Source organism: Mirounga leonina, unplaced genomic scaffold (assembly GCF_011800145.1).
Source record: "Mirounga leonina isolate KUSES-001 unplaced genomic scaffold, KU_Mleo_1.0 Mir_180, whole genome shotgun sequence".
NCBI lineage: Eukaryota > Metazoa > Chordata > Mammalia > Carnivora > Phocidae > Mirounga > Mirounga leonina.
This window is the reverse complement of record NW_023270469.1, coordinates 292,538-313,168: the sequence shown is the minus strand read 5'-3', so window position 1 is coordinate 313,168 and position 20,631 is coordinate 292,538. Positions and strand designations below refer to the sequence as shown.

General features: G+C 50.4%; 2 protein-coding genes across 5 annotated transcripts in view; one reads left to right on the top strand and one right to left on the bottom strand.

Annotated features, from left to right (window-relative positions):
• The first annotated feature begins 49 nt into the window (after positions 1-49).
• On the top strand, positions 50-17,673 carry ZNF276 (zinc finger protein 276). The gene is made up of 11 exons (XM_035024559.1): positions 50-119; positions 3,809-4,112; positions 4,426-4,472; positions 4,566-5,012; positions 6,151-6,229; positions 7,455-7,538; positions 13,701-13,811; positions 13,879-13,954; positions 14,272-14,389; positions 16,901-17,000; positions 17,076-17,673. The coding sequence occupies exons 2-11, from the start codon at positions 3,829-3,831 to the stop codon at positions 17,320-17,322; spliced, it is 1,593 nt and encodes a 530-aa protein (XP_034880450.1). The 5' UTR covers positions 50-119; positions 3,809-3,828; the 3' UTR covers positions 17,323-17,673.
• The window catches only part of FANCA (FA complementation group A), a 59,496-nt gene continuing 55,192 nt past the window's right edge, over positions 16,328-20,631 (bottom strand). For 3 of the 4 annotated variants that reach the window (XM_035024550.1, XM_035024551.1, XM_035024552.1), the window contains 7 exons: positions 19,553-19,627; positions 19,135-19,237; positions 18,600-18,675; positions 18,198-18,354; positions 17,986-18,078; positions 17,668-17,797; positions 16,328-16,520 (listed from right to left, as the gene is read on the bottom strand). In XM_035024550.1, the coding sequence (XP_034880441.1) occupies positions 17,690-17,797; positions 17,986-18,078; positions 18,198-18,354; positions 18,600-18,675; positions 19,135-19,237; positions 19,553-19,627 (612 nt within the window). In that variant the 3' untranslated portion in view covers positions 16,328-16,520; positions 17,668-17,689. Of the gene's footprint in view, positions 16,521-17,667; positions 17,798-17,985; positions 18,079-18,193; positions 18,355-18,599; positions 18,676-19,134; positions 19,238-19,552; positions 19,628-20,631 lie in introns of those variants that run through there. The other variant, XM_035024553.1, reaches the window with a different exon arrangement.

Genomic DNA, 20,631 nt, shown 5'->3' with positions numbered 1-20,631 from the left:
CCGCCCGGCCCGCAGCGGGCCGAGCGTGGACGAGGCCGCGGCCTTGGTGGCGGCGCGGCTGGGCTGGGGCCTGGCGCGGGCCCGCGGGGACCCGGGCGAGGACGGCGCCGACGAGGCAGGTGGGTCGGGCCGGGGCGCCGGGTGGCGGGCGGAGCCGGGGCCCCTCGGCGTCGCTGGGCCGCTCCGCCGACGGGGCGTCCCCGCGGGCGAGGGCTGAGGGCGGCCCGCCCGGGCGCTGTTTCGCGGGGCGGCTGACCCCTTGGTGCCCACTGCCCGTCGTGGAGTCACGACGCTGGCGGGGCCGCCGTCGGACAGGCCCGGCGCCCGGCGCGCGTTTGCGTCTCGTCTCGGTGAAGCAGGGCCGGGTGGGGGCCGGGCGGGTGCTGCCTGCGCGCGTGCTCGTGGCCTTGGTGGGGGGCACTGTGCCCCGGCGCCTGGCTGCCCCCCGGGGCACGGAGGGTGGGGGCAGCGTGTGCGCGAGGCCGGCCGACCGTGGGAGGAGGGAAGCGTTCGTTCAGAGGTGGGGCGTGGAATTAGGCTGCGACCTGGCCTTCGTTTGGGTGGGCAGCGCCTTGGCGATTGGCCGTTTCCGTCCGTCGAGCCGGCATCGCCGCGGGCGTCGGTGACCTCTGCCCTCACGCGGTTGCGGGGCTTTTCCTGCGGTGAGAACTTGCAGGCACTTCCAGACGTACAGAGCGGTGTTACTGACGGTAGGCACCGTGCCCGAGACGTAGTTATCGCTGGAAACGTGCGCCTTTGACCGACCCTCTCCGTCCCGCCCTGCCCTGCCGTCCGCCCCTGCCGCCCCCGGTCGCTCTCTGGGAGCTTTTGTTGTTGTTCTGCTGTTTCTAGATGACACACGTAAGAGAAATGGAGTGGGCTTGTCTTTCCTTGTCTGACTTATTTCACTTAGCGTAGTCTCTTCTAGGTCCATCCGTGTTGTCACAGATGGAGGGTGTCCCTTTTTATGGCTGAATAATATTCCTGTGTGGGTGTGTGTGTGTGTGTGCGCGCGCGTGCACACCCACCTCACTTTTTGTGCATTCATTAATCAGTGGGCACTTAGGTAGTTTCCATACCTTGGCTATTGTAAATAATGCTGCCATGAAAATGGGAGCGTATGTACGTTTTTGAGTTAGTGTTTTCATTTCCTTTGTATAAATATCGAGAAGGAGAATTGTCGGGTCAAACGGTAGTTTTATTTTTTAAAAGATTTAATTATTTATTTTAGAGAGAGAGCACCCGAGCAGGGGGAGGGGCAGAGGCAGAGCAACCGAGAGAAGCACACTCCCAACTGAGCAGGGAGCCCCACACTAGGCTCCACACTGGGTTCGACATCCATGACCCTGAGATCATGACCTGAGCCGAAACCAAGAGTCAGACACTCAACCTACCGCACCCCCCACGGACCCCCCCTTCATAGAGACTGTACCAATTTACATTCCCACCGACAGTGCCCAAGGGTTCCCTTTTCCCACATCCTCACACACACGTTCTTGTTTTTGTTTTTTTTTAAGATTTTATTTATTTATTTGACAGAGACACAGCAAGAGAGGGAACACAAGCAGGGGGAGGGGAGAGGGAGAAGCAGGCTTCTCGCTGAGCAGGGAGCCCGATGCGGGGCTCGATCCCAGGACCCTGGGATCATGACCTGAGCTGAAGGCAGACGCTTAACTGACTGAGCCACCCAGGCTCCCCTGCTGCCTGTATTCTAATTGGATTGTGTTTTTGATTTTGAGTTGTATTAGTCCTTTATATATTTTAGGTATTAATCCTTTCCAGATATATGATTGGCAAATGTTTTCCCAAATTCAGTAGGTTGCCTTTTCATTTCGTTGATGGTTTTCTTTGCAGTACAGAAGCATTTCAGTTTGATGTAGTCCCTCTTGTTTATTTTTTGCGTTTGTTGACTTTGTTTTCAGTGTTGAATCCAAAAAAATCATCACCAAGACTGAGGAGAAGGAATTTACTGCCGGTGTTTTCTTCTAGGAGTTTTATGGTTTTAGGTCTCACATTTAGGTCTTTAATCCATTTTGAGTTTATTTTTGTTTATGATTTAAGTTGGGGGCCTAGTTTCATTCTTTCCCATGTGGTTGTCCAGTTTCCCAACACCCATTTATTGAAGAAACTATCATTTCTCCATTGTATATTCTTGCCTCCTTTGTTGTAAATTAATTGACCTCACATATGCATGGGTTTATATCTGGGCTCTCTTTTTTGTTGCATCAGTCGGTCTGTTTTTATGTCATTACTATACTGTTTCGGTTACTGTAGTTTTGTTATATAGTTTGAAATCAAGAAATGTGATGCTTCTGGCTTTGTTCTTCTTTCTCAAGATTGCTTTGGCTGTTTGGGGTCTTTTGTGGTTTCGTATAAATTTTAGGACTTCTATTTTTGTGAAAAATGCCATTGGGATTTTGATCAGGATTGTACTGAATCTGTAGATGGCTTTTTGTAGCATGAACATGTTAACAGTTTTCTTCTAATCCACGAGCGCAGAATATTCATTTATCTGTGTCTTCACTTTCTTTCATCAGTGTCTTACAGTTTTCAGTGTGTAGGTTTTTCACCTCCTTGTTAAATTTATTCATAGGTATTTTATTCTTTTTGATGAATTTTTAAATTAATTTATTTGACAGAGAGAGGGGGGAAACACAAGCAATGGGAGAGGGAGAAGCAGGCTTCCTGCTTAGCAGGGAGCCCAATGGGGGACTCGATCCCGGGACCCTGGGATCATGACCTGAGCTGAAGGCAGACGCTTAACAACTGAGCCACCCAGGCGCCCCCTTTTTGATGCAGTTGTAAGTGGGATTGCTTTCTTAATTTCTTTTTCTGATAGTTCATTATTGATTTTTGTGTCCTGCCGCTTTACCGATTTTTTATTCTTAGCATTCTTAGAGTCTTTTGATGGAGTCTTTAGGGTTTTCCATATATAATGCCATATTATCTGCAAATGAGACAGTTTTTTACTTCTCTTTTTCTTATTTGGATATTTCTTACTTTTCTTGCCTAATTGCTCTGTCTAGGACTTCCAGTACTATGCTGAATAAAAGTGGTGAGAGTGGGCATCCTTGTCTTGTTCCTAATCTGAGAGGAAAGCTTTCTGCTTTTCATCTGTGTGTATAGTGTTAGCTGTGAGCTTGTTATCTGTCACCTTTATTATGTTTAGGTACATTCTTTCTATACCCACTTTGTTCAGAATTTTTATCGTGATGGGCATTGAATTGTGTCAGAAACTTTCTGCATCTGTTGAGATGCTCATATGATTTGCATCCTTTGTTTTGTTAACATGTATCAGGTTCATTGGTTTGTGGATGTTGGACTATCCTTGCACCCTTGGAATAAATCCCACTGGATCATGGTATATGAGCCTCTTAGTGTATTGTTGAATTTGGTTTGCTAATGTTTTGGTGAGGATTTTGGCAGCTGTGTTTGTCAGGGATATTGGCGTGTAATTTTCTTTTCTTGTGGTGTCCTTGTCTGGTTTTGTTAGGAGGGTAATTCTGGCCTTGTTGTAGAAGCACTTAGAATTCTCTGAAAGGTTTTCTGGACCATAAGGCCCTCCATTGAGCACATCTCCCAAAAGTCTCTGTGTTCAACTGGGAGCCCAGAGCCAGAGCCCTGCCTTTGGCGCAGGTGTGGGCTTGTGTTTAAGGGGTATATATGGGGAAGCTCCATGGAGGACGGCAGAGCGTGGGTCTCACCTCCCCTGGGGCCGCGTTGCTCGCTTCCTAGGAGCTTGTGTCTTACATGCCCTGTGCAGCGAGCAGCCTTATCAGCTGACTTAATGTCTCCTGTGCTTGCCCAGGAACAGGCCGGGCTCTTGCCATGGGGCACTGTCGCCTCTGCCATGGGAAGTTCTCCTCACGGAGTCTCCGCAGCATTTCTGGCAGGGCACCTGGGGAGAGCTCAGACAGACCACCCCCAGGGGAGCGAGTTTTCATCAGGGACTTCCAGCACTTGCTGGGGGTGGCCGTCCACCAGGACCCAGCTCTGTCTCAGTTTGTCTGCAAGAACTGCCACACCCAGTTCTACCAGTGCCATGGCCTCCTCAAGTCCTTCCTGCAGAGAGTCAACGTCTCCCCGACCGGCCACCGGAAGACTTGCACAAAGTAGGCGTTCCTCCTTCATTCTTTGGTGGGCATTCAGGGGCCAAGCACCCTGCACGCTGGGGGGAGCCTCTGCAGTGGGGAGACGCATCATGCTGGAGCAGCAGACGTGGGAGCACCAGTGTGGCTGGTGTGAGGGAGATGGACAGACATGCTTGGGGGAGGTGAGGGCCACGAAGGGCTCTGAGTGTAGGAGACAGCCCTTGGAAGAGCAGTTTCAGACTGCATGTGGGAGAGGTGGCCTATGAAAGGGATCTGGTGAGCCTGCATCTTGTTCACTGCCAGCCCCACTCATGGCCATGCTGATCCTTTGCAGGGTTGGTGCCCAGCCCCCACCAGGGGCAGAGGAGGGAGCGTGTCTGGGTGAGTGTGCCCCTGGAGTGTGGTACGTGGGTAGGCTTGAGGTGGGCTGGTGCTGACTGGCCATGGGTGTGGCGTCTCTGTGCCTTTCCTCAGTGGACCTGATCACTTCGAGCCCCCAGGGCCTACGTGACTTGGTGGCATGGGTGCATGGACACGCAGCCAGCTGTGGGGCCCTGCCTAACCTCCAGAGGACACTGTCCTCCGAGTACTGCGGTGTTATCCAAGCCGTGTGGGGCTGCGACCAGGGCCACGACTATACCACGGACGCCGACTCCAGCTGCGGGGCCCTCTTGCTGGACAGTGCATTGGCAGTCAAGTGGACATGGGACAAGGAGATGGCCCCGTGGCTCACCCAGCATCGGGGATCCAACCCCACTGGGGCTGCCCCTCAGAGCTCCCAGGGCAAAGCGACCACAGTTCCAGCTGAGACCGAGACACTGCCCAGCACGGACGTGGCCCAGCCTCCTTCAGATGTCAGCCCTGTAGGGCCTGGGCTGAGCCCCCCACCTCAGCCAAGCTTCCCCTCAAGTGGGGCCCCAGGTAGGAGGCTCCTCTGGGCTGTTAAACCAGGATTCCTAGTCTTGAACCAGGCAGGGCTCTCAGTAGGAAGTGGGTGTCTGCATCGTTGTGGGCGGTGGTCATCGTGTTGTGTGCAGGGGTTCTGGGAGGAAGGAGGAGGAGCCGGCCTTAGCATCTCCTCCTGGGCATCTGACAGCGGGGGGGGGTTTGAGGACCCTATTCCAGCAGTTTCTGTAAAGGCATGCTCGCCTGCCATCTGGTCTTCCTTGCTAAGCCTGCTTGGGGCCAGGGGGCCGAGGGAGGCAGAAGAATGGGGTCCTTGTCGTGGGACATGGGGGAAGAGGGCAGCTGCTGCCTCCGAGGCTGTTTTGTTCCAGCTGCAGGTCATTCCCTGGGTCTCAGCCAGCGTCCCGGTGACATCCCAGTGGGACTCGTGTAGACAGGCCCCTCTGCCAACTGGCCAAGAGGAAACATAGGCCCTTGTTTGGGACCCGATCCCACAGTGCTGTGGTTGGGGTGTAGCTGTTGATGGACTGACTTTGTGTTACGGTGGCTGGGTTCGCTTCCGCCCTGCTTCTCTTAGCCTCCGTTTGTGCGCCTGTCTGTGCATAGCCCTCGGCTGCTCTTGTGTCCGAGCTCTCGGTGGCACTTTTTTAAAAGTGTAACTATCCAGAAGAAAAAAAGTGTAGCTACCCAAATAGTTCAGAGAGATGGAGGTGCACAAATGCTGGGAAGGGAAAAGGGAATTGTGTCAGAGGTTCTTAGAACTGCTTGGCTTTTTTAGCTGTGCATGGCATGCAGTACTTTGCTAACGATGATTTTCTTAAACGTCCTGGAACATCCACAAAGTGTGAGTCGTCCCACCCCTAAACGACTGGATCTGAACCTCTAGGAAGGCCTGGGCTTGCTGATGTGGACTGTCGGCTAGGGTTTCTGATGCCTGGTGCTGCCCATGCCTGTGCTAGTCGTGGGGGTGGTCGGTCTGGCTATGCAGGAACCTTATGGGGGATGGGGCTGGGAGGTGGGTGGGATTTAAAGGTGAAGGACCCCAGGCTCCCTGCAAGGAAGGCTCCATTGTCAGACAGGTGCACGCCTCCTCGCTGGGGAGCACTGCCTGCGCTCCGTGTTGGTAACAGGAGCCTTGTTCTTTGTTTCTCAGGGCGGTTGGGTGAGAAGCAGGTTCCATCTTCAACCTCGGATGATCGGGTAAAAGACGAGTTCAGTGACCTTTCTGAGGGGTGAGAGAAGAGTGGGTTTAAATAGCCTAAAATTCCTCCTTGGAAAACCAAACTCCGCCAACCTGTGTGCTCCCTGTCCGTGTCCTGGCCAGGACCCTCTCCTTCTCTCAGTGGGAAGGAGACGAGTGGCCGAGGGTGTTTCCTTCCAAGCTTCTTGTTCCTGATCCAGAGGGCCCCCCAGCCTGAGGCATTTGCAGGGGGAGCACAACTAGGGTGGTGTGGAAATTAGAGTCCCGTGGTCGCTCCTTTGTTGTTGCTGGCTTGTCTCCTTCAAGGCTGTGGTTTTGTGCCAGCCGTAGATGTTACTGAAACAGGAAGTCAGTCTCTGGCCCTTTGTCATGACATGATTGTGACTTGGGGCAGAGGTTCTGCGCAGGAGGACAACCCGCCCCGGAAAGGGCACTGTCAGGGACTGTTCGCTCCTGGGCCACCTCCTGCTTGTCAGCTGAGAACCACTCTTGGTGGCAGCCACACACCAGCTGGCCTTCACAGCCTTTCCCCATAAGCTCTGGCTGGAATGCAGATGTACCCTCATCCAAACAAGTAGAGGAGGACAGTTTGATTTTTGGCTCAACTCCAGTGGGGTGTCAATGAAAAATGACTGAGATGCTGGAAGAACCCAAGTCGGTGTGCTAAAAACACCTCCAGGACCAGGAGTGGTCACAGGCTGTCCTTTAGCCCACCAGCCAGCCTTGAGTCTTTCTTGTCCGGACAGGTGACAGCCTGCAGGGGAAGGCCATGGTGTACCACCAGCCTGTCTCTGTCCGCTGCCCTATAGAAACTGACTTCATGCTTTAGGGTAAAGTTTACAGATACACAGATCTTTTCCTGGCCTTTGTGACCTTTGCAGTGGCCAGCAGCTGACCGGTCAGCTGGATAGGTGCTCACAGTTATGGGAAATAGTTAACTCAGTCTGAAAATCCACTTTCTGAGAAGCCTGCCTCCTTGAGGTCTTCGTGTGCTACCTGGGGCCCCATAGAGAGGTTCTTTCCAAGTTCAGGGTCCTGGTGTGAGAGGAGTCAGGAGGCTTCTGGGGAATCGTCATTTTGCTGGCCTGCCCTTTCTGTTAGGAGAGGAGTTCAGAGATTTGGGGGTTTTAGGTTTCTAAGACATTTTTAGGAGAGCTAAAACATGGAGTATGGAGATTTGATGGTGTTTTCAGATAGGAAGTGTCATTGGATCTGTCACCACAGGCCTTTGCTAAAGGTTCTCTCTTCTTCCCTAGGGACATCCTGAGTGAAGACGAAAATGACAAGAAGCAGAATACCCAGTCCTCGGACGAATCCTTTGAGCCTTACCCAGAAAAGAAGTAAGGGGGGCAGTCTTGTTGCATGTCCCTGGGGTCTGGGAGTGGCATCGCTGGGTAACCTGGAAACCTAGTCTGCCTGGTAGGGTCACTGGGTGGGAGTAGTGGGGACAGGGAACGAAGGCTTCTACTTCCCAGTCTGCCCTTGCTTAGCACGTTTGTTTCCTGCTGCTCTTTGGTCTGACCACACAGTGCAGTGTGGCTTCTGAGTGAGCTGGGACCTGGTCTCCGTGTCTTGTGAGAGTGGCAGGGCCTGTGGATGTGACTCAGCCTCAGTCTGGGAGCTCCCTGCCTCCCCTTCTGCCAGCCCTGCCCTCAGTCACACCACAGTAGTGTCTGCCGAGTCAGGCTCTGATTTCCTGCAGGAACCTCTACCCTACACTTCTTTCTGCTTCTGTGCCAAGGTCCTTGGAGGCTCAGGGACCCAGCAGTTGCTCTCAGATCTGCCTCTGGCACTGATCTCTACATCACTTCCTTATAGAGTTGTCTCTGTGGCCTTGTCTCGACCTTCCCTTTCCAGGGGTTTGTCTTTTCTCTCAGCGTCTAGGATCCTGGCAGGGAAGGCTAATGTGTACTTGTGTCACTTTCCTCCCCATCTTGTGCCCAGGGACACCCAGAAGGCCTGTAGGTAGTCACTGCCCCACTTGGGTATTACTGAGCGTTTCGCGGTAGAATGGAAACACAGGAGCACCACACCGTCAGCCAAGAAAACGCAGCACAAAGATTAAAGAGCAAACCTGACTTACTTTTTTCCTTTGAGTTCTGACATGGCTATGGAAGGAGAAACAGAAGCCATGCCCTGCAGGAGGTGGGACCAGGTGGCAGTGGGCTGGCCACAGCTCTGGGTGCACCTTTGTGCCCACAGAGACACTCAGACCTTGTGGCCACATGGTTCCTTGGGTGCTACAATGTGAATCACAACTGGAAACCTAGGACAGGGCCTCTGAACAGCCCTGGTCCGTGTGACTTCCTTTTAGCAGACATGCCTGTCTGGGTCCTTAGCTGGGGACTGAGCCACCCAGGTGCCCCCCATTTTATCATTTTTAAATGTGCAGTTAATTCGGCGGCCATTAAGTACATTCATAGTGTTGTGCAACCATCACCACTATTTCTAAACTTTTCATCGTCCCAAGCAGAAACTCTATACCCATTAAGTAATGACTTCCCTCTTTCCCCTCTCCCAGGCTCTGGCAGCCGCTAATCTAGTTACATCAGGGCACTTCATAGAAGTATATACATGTATTTGACAAATATATATTTGTCCTTTTTGATAGGGTTCTTTCATTTTACATAATGTTTTTTAGATTCATCCGTGTTGTAACATGTATCAGAACTTTGTTCCTTTCTATGCCTGAATATATTCGGTTGTATGGATAGACCACAGTTTGTCGATCCATTCTTCTGTCATTTGGGGTTGTTTCTGCCTTTTGGCTATTGTGAATAATGTTATGAATACTGGCCTGCAAGTATCTGTTTGAGGGGCGCCTGGGTGGCTCAGTCAGTTAAGCATCCAATTCTTGATCTCACCTCAGGTCTTGATCTCAGGGTCGTGAGTTTAAGGCCTGCATTGTGGAGCCTACTTGAAAAGAAAAAAGAAAAGTATCTGTTTGAGTCCCTGTTTCAGTTCTTTGGGTATACCCAGAAGTAGAATTGTTGGGTCATATGCTAGTTCTATGTTTAACTTTTTGAGGAACTGCCTTACAGTTTTCCATAGAAGCTGTACCATTTTACATTCCCATCAACAATGTACAAGGGTTCTAATTTCTCCAAATCCTTGTCAACATTTTTAATTTTCCATGTTTTTAATTTTGACATTTATTTTGTTTTTGTGGGGTTTTTTGTTTTGTTTTTGTTTTAGAGAGAGAGAGCTGACGGGGGTTACAGCAGGAGAGGAGAGAGAATCTTAAGCAGGCTCCACGCCCAGCGCAGAGCTCTACGTGGGGCTGGATCTCACAACCCTGAGATCATGACCTGAGCCAGAATCAAGAGTCAGATACTTAACAACCAGCTGAGCCTCCCAGGCACCCCATTATTTTGTTTATTTATTTATTTTTTAATAAAGAGGCATTTTTTTTAAAGATTTTATTTATTTATTTGAGAGAGAATGAGAGAGAGAGAGCGAGCACATGAGGGGGGAGGGTCAGAGGGAGAAGCAGACTCCCCGCTGAGCAGGGAGCCCCATGCGGGACTCGATCCCGGGACTCCAGGATCATGACCTGAGCTGAAGGCAGTCGCCCAACCGACTGAGCCACCCAGGCGCCCCTATTTTGTTTATTTTTAAAGTGAAGTGTAGTAGACATGTAGTGTTCGTGTCAGGCACACAACATACTGACCCGGTAGCTCTGTACGTTGTGCTGTACCCATCACTCGTAGCTGCCCATGGGCCATTGTGCAGCTCTGTTACGTACACTGACTGTATTCTCTATGCTTTGTCTGCATCCCTCATTCCTGAAGTGGAATGAATGCCCCCCAGCCCACAACCATCCGTTCTCTCCTTTTGTTGGTTTGATTTTTGTTCCACATATAGGTAAAATACAGGGTATTTCTCTTTCCCTGATTTAGTTCACTTGGCATAATGCCCTCTAGGTCCATCTATGTTGTCGCAAATGGCAAGATCTCATTCTTTCTTGTGGCTGAGTAATGTTCCGTTATATATATACCACATCTTTTTTATCCATTCATCTTGGAACCCTTGGGCTGATTCCATGTCTTGGCTATTGTAAATAGTGCTGCCGTAAACATGGGGTACCTGTATCTTTTTGAATTAGTGTTTTCTTTTTGTTTGGGTAAATACCCAGTAGTGGAAATACTGGATCATATTCTATTCTATTATTTTATTTATTTATTTATTTATTTATAAATAAATAACAGAGAGAGACAACAGCGAGAGAGGGAACACAAGCAGGGGGAAGGGCAGAGGGAGAGGGAGAAGCAGGCTGCCCGCTGAGCAGGGAGCCCGATGCGGGGCTCGATCCCAGGACCCTGAGATTGTGACCTGGGCCGAAGGCAGATGCTTAACAACTGAGCCACCCAGGCAACCCTCATATTCTATTTCTTTTTTTTTTTATTTTTTATTAATTTTTTAATTGTAATCTCAGTATATGTTCTATTAGTTTCATGTGTACATATTTTTAATTTTCTGTGGAACATCCATACCGCTTTCCACAGTGGCCATTTTCTTTTTTCTAATTTTTAGTATGGTTAACACAGTGTTATATTAGTTTTAGGCATATAATAGAGTGATTCAAACCGGTTTTCCTTTCTAGTGTTCATCCTCTAGGGTGTAAAGTAGTATCCCATTGTCATTTTGGTTTGCATTTCCTTAGTGATTAGTGATGATGGAGCATCTTTTAACATGCTTATATTTTTTGAGAAATGTCTATTTAAGTCCTTTGCCCTTTTTTTTTTTTTTCAGATTTTAAATGATTTTTTTCTTTTTATTTATTTATTTTTGGCCATTTTTAAATTAACTTGTTTTGTCTTTATGCTGTTGAGTTGTAGGGTACATTTTCTCCCATTCAGTGGATTATCTTTTTCATTCCCTTGATACTTTCCTTTGGTGCACAGAAGTTTTTAAATTTTTTTTTTTTTTAAAGATTTTATTTGACAGAGAGAGACGCAGCGAGAGAGGGAACACAAGCAGAGGGAGTGGGGGAGGGAGAAGCAGGCTTCCCGCCCAGCAGGGAGCCCAATGGGGGACTCGATCCCGGGACCCTGGGATCATGACCTGAGCCAAAGGCAGACGCTTAACGACTGAGCCACCCAGGCGCCCCAGAAGTTTTTAATTTTAATTTTGAAGTCCATTTTACCTGTTTTTACTTTTGTTGTTTTGCCTTTTTTTTTTTTTCCCCCTAATAATCTCTATGTCCAGCGTGGGCTCAGACTCACAGCCCTGAGATCGAGTCACATGCCCTCCTGACTGAGGCAGCCGGGGGCCCCGTGTTGCCTTGCCTTTGACGTCATGTTCAAGAAACTGTTGCCAAATCCAAGGTCATGTTTTCATCCAAGAATTTGATAGTTTTAGCTCCTAGGTCTTTGATTCATTTGAGTTAATGTTTGTATATGGAATAAGGTAGGGATCCACATTCATTCTTTGGCATGTGGACATCAGGCTTTCCCAGCACCTTTTGTTGAAGAGACTCTCCTCCCCCCCGTTGAGGGGTCTTGGCACCCTTGTCAAAAAATCAGTTGATTGTTTTTTTTTTTTTTTATAAAGATTTTATTTATTTATTTGACAGAGAGAGACACAGTGAGAGAGGGAACACAAGCAGGGGGAGTGGGAGAGGGAGAAGCAGGCTTCTGGCGGAGCAGGGAGCCCAATGTGGGGCTTGATCACAGGACCCTGGGATCATGACCTGAGCTGAAGGCAGACGCTTAACGACTGAGCCACCCAGGCACCCCTCAGTTGATTGTTCTTGTGAGGGGTTTATTTTTGGCCTTTCAGTTCTCTTCGCTTAGTCTGTATGTCTGTTTTTGTACTAGTAGCGCACTGATTATTGTAGTTTTATAATAAATTTTGGAATCAGAAGTGTGAGTCCTCCAGCTTTGTTTTTCAGACTTATTTAGCTATTCAGTATCCCTTGAAATTCCATGTTGAACTTAGGATTGCTTTTTCTGTTTCTGCCAGAAACACCACTGAGATTTTGATAGGGTTTGTAGATGGCTTTGGGAGAAGTGTTGTCATCTTAATATTAATCCTGCAACCCATAAACACGGGATGTTTTCCCACTTCTTCAGTTCTTTTTAAATTTCTTTCAGCAGCGTGTTACAGTCTTTAATGTGTAAGTCTTTCATCTTCTTGGTTAACTTTATTCCTAAGTATTTTATTCTTTTTGATGCTATTGCAAATGAATTGTTTTTAAATTTTCTTTTTGCATCGTTCGTTGTTAGTGTGTAGAAGTAGAACTGGCTTTTGTGTGTTGACTGTGTACCCTGCAACTTTGCTGAATTTGTTTACTTTTGTGTGTGTGGATTCTTCAGGGTTTTCTGCATATGAGATCATGTTTTTTGTGCATATAGGTAATTTTCTTTCTAATTTAGATCTCTTTTCTTTTTCTTGCCTAATTGCTGTGGCTAGAACTTCTAATACTGTGTTGAGTAGCAGTGGCAAAAATGGGCATTTCTTTGTCTTGTTCCTGATCTTAGGGGAAAACTTTCAGTCTTTTACCATTGAGGATGATGTTAGGTATAGGCTTGTCATATAATGCCCTAAATAAAAAGTTCCCTTCTGTTTTTGGCAGTTTTCCTTAAATGTCTGGATCTGAAAAAGGAAAAAAAAAGTGTACATTTCTCTTTATATTATACTTTTTTAAAGATTTTATTTGAGACAGAGCATGAGCAGGGGGAGGGGCAGAGGGAGAGGGAGAAGCAGACTCCCCACTGAGTGTGGAGCCCAATGCGGGCGGGGATCCATCCCAGGATCTTGGGATCATGACCTAAGTCGAAGGCAGACGCTTCACCAGCTGAGCCACCCAGGTGCCCCATGTCTCTTTAAATCTTCACTAGACACCCCAGGGGGAGGTTGGTGCATCTGAATTGGTCCTTCAGGACCTGTCAGACTGAATAAAAGGTCCCCACTGCCCACCCTGGCCCCAGCAGCAGGACTAAGGAGCAGGGATGGCAGCTGGTGGAGCAACATAGCTCTCTCCCAGGAACACACGTCTCCCTTTGAGCCCCTGCCTGGTTGCTGTGCACCTCCCATCAGGTTCCAGAATTGTTGATTCTGATCTTTTTTCTAGCCTACTGGTTGTTTTGATGGACTGACCCCTAAAGCTTCCCCACTCCACCATTTAACATGATGTCTCCAAATAATAGTTGTTGGTTTTGATGTTGAGGGAGTGAAGTTTCAGTCCTGAAAACCCACTCTGTAGCCCTGTACCTTGCCTTCCCGAGCTGGTAGTACAGAGCCTCTGCCTTTCCTAGGGGTTGGTCTAGCTCTGATGGCTAAGGTCAGTTTGAAGCCAGCCAGTGAGCACTGAGACTGAAGCAGGTTGCCATGGAAGCCTGAGGAAAACCCTACCTCTCCTGTTTGAGGAGAGAGAACCATGAAGAAAAGTGAGAAACACATATGCAATGGAGATCAGAAACAGCACTGAATCTGACTACATATCTTCCTCCCCCCACCATCTTTTTTTTTTTTTTTTCCTTTTTTTTTTGCCCTCACAGGGTCTCTGGTAAAAAGAGTGAAAGCAAAGAAGCCAAGAAGTCTGAAGAACCAAAAATCCGAAAGAAACCTGGACCGAAGCCGGGCTGGAAGAACAAGCTCCGCTGTGAGAGGTGAGGCCTGGGTAGAGGGCTGGCCTGCCCGTCGGGGCAGCAGCTCCATGTGTGCTCTGCATTGCAGGGAGGAGCTACCCACCATCTACAAGTGCCCTTACCAGGGCTGCACAGCTGTGTACCGAGGGGCCGACGGCATGAAGGTGAGAAGGGGCACTGCCCCGGCGCCAGGGGCTGCCTGCTGTGTGTGGTCGACCAGGAGGACCAGATGTTTCTGTAGAGCCTCGTGTAGACTTGTCCCCAGGGGCTCACGTGAGCCTGTGTGAATGGAGAATTGAGCAGCCATGGGCCAAGAAGTGAGCCCTCCACTCCTGGGAGAAGCACCCACTTCTTGTTGAGTGAGGAATGGTTGGGTCTCTTCCTTTGAGGGTGCCGTGTAGGACCCGTGGGAGGCATGTGCTATGTGATCGGGGGAATTGTCCTGGCCAAGGCACTCATGGTCTTGCGGTCTGTCCCGCAGAAGCACATAAAGGAGCACCACGAGGAGGTCCGGGAGAGGCCCTGCCCCCACCCTGGCTGCAACAAGGTGTTCATGATTGATCGCTATCTGCAGCGTCACGTGAAGCTCATCCACACAGGTGCGTGCCCTGTTCTCCCACACTCTCACATATACAGTCCCCTTGGGTGGCTTATGGGGGCTGGACACCCTTCAAAGAGGCCTGGGGCTGTGCCTTCCGGGTCATGCGTATGGGCTGTGGAACTGACAGTGAAGAAATCCCAGTGCCTTTCTGCAGGTTTATTGTGGTGGTTTTATCATTACTTTAAAAAAATAACAATATGTGCTTTTTGGATTATAAAAGTAACCCATGCTCATTGTAGAAATTGTAAAAAGCAAGCACAGAGAAGATAGTAAGCACCCCCACGCACAAGCATCATCCGCACCTGAGGGCTTACTCTTCCTGTTGGTTCTCATTTTGTGTCTCTGTGCCCACTTCTGTGTGTTCTTGGGGGTAATGGCCTGACCCAGTCCTGCAGGGCCCCGCGTTGTAGTGGGCCGCTCCCCAGGGCCCGGCGCTTCGGGCAGTGTCTCCAGCGTGCGTGGCGTGTGCTCTGCTCGTGTGTCCTGGCCGCTTTAGCCTTCAGGCCGCTCATCTGCAGAGGCGCTCTCTGCCTGTTGTGGGCCGTGTTTGGTCTGAATATGGTGCATTTAACCAGCTATGCTCTGGTCTGCTCGTGAGATGAGACCTGTCGCCACAGACTCCAGAACTCCCGGGTTGGGGAACATGGTGTGAGCAGGGGTTTGGGCCGGTCTTCTGGGGGAGGGGGCCTGCTGGGCTGGGACTGAGGCCAGAGGGGACGGGAAGGGGGGTTCCACTGGCGTGAGGGGGCGGTGAGCAGGGCTTGGTGGTGTGGTCTGTGCTCTGCTGGTTCCTGAGTTGGACCTGTGTTTATGCTGAGGGGTGGAGGAGGTAGAGGGCACCTGCTATTCCTTTGTTCTTGGAGGGGTCTCTCTGGGACGCCCTCTGAGATGAGCAGATAAGCTCGACCACCCCCCTCCCACCCGACCCGTGTGCCCGGGACGCTCTTGTAGGTCCACGGGCTGTTTGCTTGCCTTCCCTCCAAGAGCAGCACTGTGCCCTCTGGGCTGTGCCTGAGACCAGCCCGCTGACCTTCACGACCCCAGGCTTGAACCCCCCGCGGTTGTGACAGCTCGGGGAAACTCGGCCTCTCGGCCCCTCTGGCTTTCCGAGCCAGTTGCTGTGGGAATTCCTTTTCCCTGTGAGCTAGTCGGTCTCTCGCTCTTCTCCTTCAGTTGTGGAATTTGTTCTGCCAGTCTTCAGGTTGGTTTCTGGGGCATTTGGGATGATTTGATAGTTGCCTAAGTAGTGTGTTTGTGGGACGAGGTGAGCCTAGGGCCCTCTTCCTCTCCCCATCCCTTCTCTGCATACGTATTACAACCCCGGGCTCCTGTGCGTTCCTCACAATTTTGATTCCCCTCTAACTTTAAAGACACGATCCACCCCACATGCGTTAGCAGCACAGGACCTGCACGTGCGCCTGATGGCCGCACCTGCTGCTTCTCTCCACAGAGCTGCTCTCCTGATTGGCATCACCCCCTTTGAAAGATCAGTGGAGCGCATCTCTCTTTATCCCTGAACAGGAATTGTGCTTGTTTTTGTTAAACTACCTTACTATAGAAAGCTATGATTTACTTTTTTTTACCCAGATTTGTCCGTTTTATTATCGGACAAATTTATTGGTTGGTTTCACTGTGAAACCATTTTCCTGTGTGTTTTGCTCTGAGCACTCTTGGACATCTCCTGACACAAGTCATTCCCTTAAACTGGGTCTTCAAGCTGTCTCCGTTCAGACACCAGTGGTGACAACCATTAGCAGTTTTTTTAAAAACACCAAAGAGGACAGACTGACTCTAAGGGTGCACTGTACCTAGTAGGGGAGAAAGCCAGTCTGTGTGGGTGTTTGTAGTGGAGCACGTGGGACTGGAAATGGCCGGGAGGAAGAAGCTCATGGCTACCACCCCAAGCCCATGTCCAGGAGTAGAGCGGACTGTTCAGTTTTTGTTCAAGAGTGTAAGAAATTTATTTGCCAAGTGGCAGTGGTGATCTGTGGAGCTTTATTGATGTGGCTTCCTTGAAGAATTTTTACTCAAATAAATAGATCTAAGTTTCTCTTCAAGAAGACAGGCTTCAAATGTACACAGTTGATGAAGTCCCAGCCAGGTGGCATTTTTAAGCAATTTGGAGTGCTCTGTTAACAAAAAGTTTTGTATTAGAAATGTTTTCCAGGGTGGGAGGATGGGTTAACCTGGTGGTGGGTACTGAGGGGGGCACGTTCTGCATGGAGCACTGGGTGTTATGCACAAACAGTGAATCATGGAACACGTCATCTAAAACTAATGATGTAATGTATGGGGATTAACATAACATTAAAAAAATAATAAAATTTTTTTAAAAAGAGCACTTAAGAGCTAAAAGAAAAAAGTTTTCCATCTCTGAATAAAATTAGGTTTGCACAGGCCCCTTGCTTGGGCCCTGAGTGTAGTAAGGAAACACCACTCGAGGCCCCCGTGCTCCGTGGGAGGGCTGGGCATTTCTCCCGTCTGTGCTTACTGCATCTCTGGTCCACAGAGGTGCGGAACTATATCTGTGATGAGTGTGGACAGACCTTCAAGCAACGGAAGCACCTTCTTGTCCACCAGATGCGCCACTCAGGAGCCAAGCCTCTGCAGTAAGTGTGGGGATGGGCACCTTCTCATGGCCACGCTGGCCCCCATGCCCTTGCTCACCTGGCCCTGTCCCCCAGGTGTGAAGTCTGTGGCTTCCAGTGCCGGCAGCGAGCATCCCTCAAGTACCACATGACTAAACACAAGGCTGAGACTGAGCTGGACTTTGCCTGTGACCAGTGTGGCCGGCGGTTCGAGAAGGCCCACAACCTCAACGTGCACATGTCCATGGTCCACCCTCTGACGCAGACCCAGGACAAGGCCCTGCCCCTGGAGCCACCGCCCGGGACTGTGGAGGGCCAGGCCGTGAAGCCCGAGCCTACCTGAACTCCGGGGGTAAATGGGGTTAAGACCGTTTCAGTAGTTCCTCATACGCAACCTGACAGCACAGCTTTGCTCGCTCGCTCCCCTGGAGCCCCCATGCTGTACCCCCCCACCTGTGTGTCAGGAGGGCATTGATCTGCAGCATGGTGACCGTGGGCTCAGTGTGCAACTCACGTAGCCTTTCCAGCCTCCACTCTGGGACCAGCATTTTCCTACAAATACTGAATGACTCGGGGCCGGATGGATTTTAAATAATTGATTCCTATTCCCCACTAAAGCAATCAAGGAGATTTGTAACCCACTTTTTAGTGCAAGAGCTCCATGTTATGCTTGTAATAAATTATTTACCAAGGAGCTGCGCAGGGTCCAGTCAGAAGAGATGGGGCTCCTGGTAGAGGTCGGCATCAGGCAGCGCCTGCTGTCTGCTCCGGAGGGCGGCACTCACTTCCGGGTCACACTGTCCACTGGTAGCCAGCAGCTGCAGGAAAACAGCTGTGCTCAGCCCAGTGCAGCCCCCAGACTCCAGGGCCTGAGGACGGGGAGCTGGCCACCGGAGCCCAGCAGGTAAGTGGCCACAGTGCAAGTGCTGGACACACTTGAGGTGTTGCAACTTCAACACTCTTCACGTGTCCACACACACCAAAGCAACAAGCATCTGGGCGTTACCTCTGCCATGTTCGAGAAGCTCTCTTTTGGGCACCTAGGTATTGATTGCAGCAGAAAATGACGAGCTTTTGTTATCAAGCCTACGGGGTCACCCTGGAGAGAGCACAGGCAGAGAGACAGGTCAGGGTGTGTACTGTGAGGCTCACGATGCCCCCACCTGCTCACTCTGCCAGGAGAGCTGGCTGCACGGGTCTGTGAGCTGCGTCACCTGCCTGGCCCTGGAGCTCCTGGCTCCTGCCGGCTAGAGCCGAGACCACACTTGTCTCCCCAGCCACGAAGAGACAGATCAGCTTTAGGTACATGTCGACAGCAACACGCAGGAAGGCATCTTCCCTCATGAGGGCGTCTTCATCAAAATAGGAGAGAAGGCTGAAGGTAAGAAAGAAGATGCCTCGTGACTCCAAGATCGAACAGAGGTGAGTGGCCGTCAGCACTGAGCAGCGACTCATCTGAGGAATGGAGTTCCAGGCATCTTTCCCGTTTGGAGGGCGAGCCACAGTGAAACTGATAGATGATTGGGCTGGGGTGACCCCTCCTCTGACCACACACAACCCCCCGGGGGAGAACTCCGCTGAGAGCGCGTTGCGACACTGACCCGCGGCAGGTGCAGTTACCTGTAGAAGGCAAACGGCAGCAGCCTGATGTATGGATCTGGGGCCAGGCGGAGGAGGACATGCCCCAGGCCACCCTCTGCAACCAAAGGGGGTTAGGCTTAGCTCTGTAGCCACCTCCCCACCCCAGGATCAGCATGTTCAGGAGACCTCAGGTGCCTGGCTGGGAGGGGTGGTGATGTCCTCATGCTGGAGGGCAGAGCCTGGGGGGTAGACCCCCCCCCCATGATGGCCCAGTGCCACCCTGGGTCCCCCTAGTACCTCACTCAACTCTTTCGTTGTTTAGATGAGTTTGTACTGCATTTAGCCTAAAATGTGGTTTATATACTTAGCAAGAAGATAGACTTTGAAAAATGAGTTAGTAAATTAAGGCCCAGGGGTTCATACTTAACCACTGGAAAGTTATTTTTGAAGAAGGACTAAATAAAAAGTGGGGATCGCAGCCTGCCTTTGCGGATCACCTGTGTTCCCAGTAGATGGCTGGTAACCGGGACAGACACAGGCTGTGCCCTGCTACCAAGTCTCAGTGCTGTCTTACCTGTCTCTGTCAACTGAAAGAGTACCAGCCAGGATACCTTCTTCTTCTCCAAACACCCCAGGATCTCCGCACATATGTCCAAAGCCTTTAGGGAGTCCACAGCCTGTGGCCCACAGAAGAGGGAGGGAGGCTGACTGTCTGCACAGACAGGCACACAGTGGGGAGAGGGATGACCTCCAGCCCAGAAGGGAGCCTTTGCTCATTCTGTTGAGTCTTGAATGGTGACTGTAGGAGGAGCAGGTCAGGGACCCCTGTGCTCAAGTTCTGAAATGAGACCTCAAAGGAGAGGCCCAGGGCCAAGGGGTTCTTGCTTCAGCAAGCACAAGACTCCTGAGGAGCCCTTCAATCAAAGGTTCCAGGGCCCTCCTCCCAGAAACCCTGAGTAGGGAGGTCTGGGGGTGGGAAAGGGCCACCTTACCTGATGTCTTAAGTGTGGGGTGAGATGTGATGAAAGCAGGCCCATTAAGGAGAAGAAAAACAGGACAACCAGCAGCTGCAAATAAGACCAGTGCCTTTAGAACATGAAAACCACCCAGGCTGTACCTTCCGTAAGTAAATCTAAGTAAGGAATGCAGATGCTGTTCTTTGACCAAACATTTATAGGCAGAGGGCATAAATCTTTCCTCTAAGTGGATCTTCTCAGGAAGGAAAATTTTAAAGAGGTAGTTTGAGAATAAATTCTTACAGACTGCATCATTTTATATGTGCCTTTAAACACAGCTTGGAAAAGTGACCGCAGGGAAGAACTGTGCTGTGGCTGAGGGTGTCCATGCTGTGCGAGCTGCCAGTACCTCAATCTGGTGCAGCGAGCCACCCCCGGCCCAGCCCCACTCCCGGGCTCCTTGTCTAGAAGGGTGTTTGTAAAATCCCTAGAGGTAAACGCACAGGCCCCCTCCTGACCCGAGGCAGGGCTCCACCTCTTCCCAACCCCCTGGAGTGCACCCAGGCTGGCTGGGGTGTCTGGACACCTCTTCTCAGCACACGCAGGCCTAAGAGGCTTGAGGCCACTGAAATCACTTTGAACAGAAACAAACTTAAGAGAATCTCCCTTGTGGGTTTTGGTTTTTTTCCCCCATTAAATTACCAAAAACCACAGGCAGGCCTGTATGTCCTGAGCTGACAGGTTGACTTTCCAGTTTACAAATGGTTTATTTAGTTGGGGGAGAGATGAAGGAGCAAAGGCTGTGGGAACAGGGACAAAGAAGGTCCCACGGGGCAGCTGATGACAGCCCTGCCCTGGGTTTAGGGAGGATAAAAATAAGCTAAGCAAAATCAAAAGTGAAACACGAAAGGTATTCTTTCTACCAGTAAACTTGAGAGTGAAATATTACAAAATCCATCAGCCTGGTAAATTCTACTTCCTAATAAAGTCACAAGAATACCATACTCCCTCTCTGTTCTTGGAAAAGCACAATTCCTTAGGTGAACCCTGAGAAACTCAGCTGATCGGAACACTGATTAAAAACAAACTTGGTAGAAAAGAAAGAAGTGAAAGAA

What these genes read in the sequence shown, in the direction of transcription:
- ZNF276 (XM_035024559.1), top strand. Translation starts at nt 3,829, where the DNA reads ATGGGGCACTGTCGCCTCTGCCATGGGAAGTTCTCCTCACGGAGTCTC. An exon ending in AACAAGCTCCGCTGTGAGAG is followed by an intron (nt 13,812 to 13,878) that starts GTGAGGCCTGGG and finishes TCTGCATTGCAG; the next exon opens with GGAGGAGCTACCCACCATCT. An exon ending in TCAGGAGCCAAGCCTCTGCA is followed by an intron (nt 17,001 to 17,075) that starts GTAAGTGTGGGG and finishes CCTGTCCCCCAG; the next exon opens with GTGTGAAGTCTGTGGCTTCC.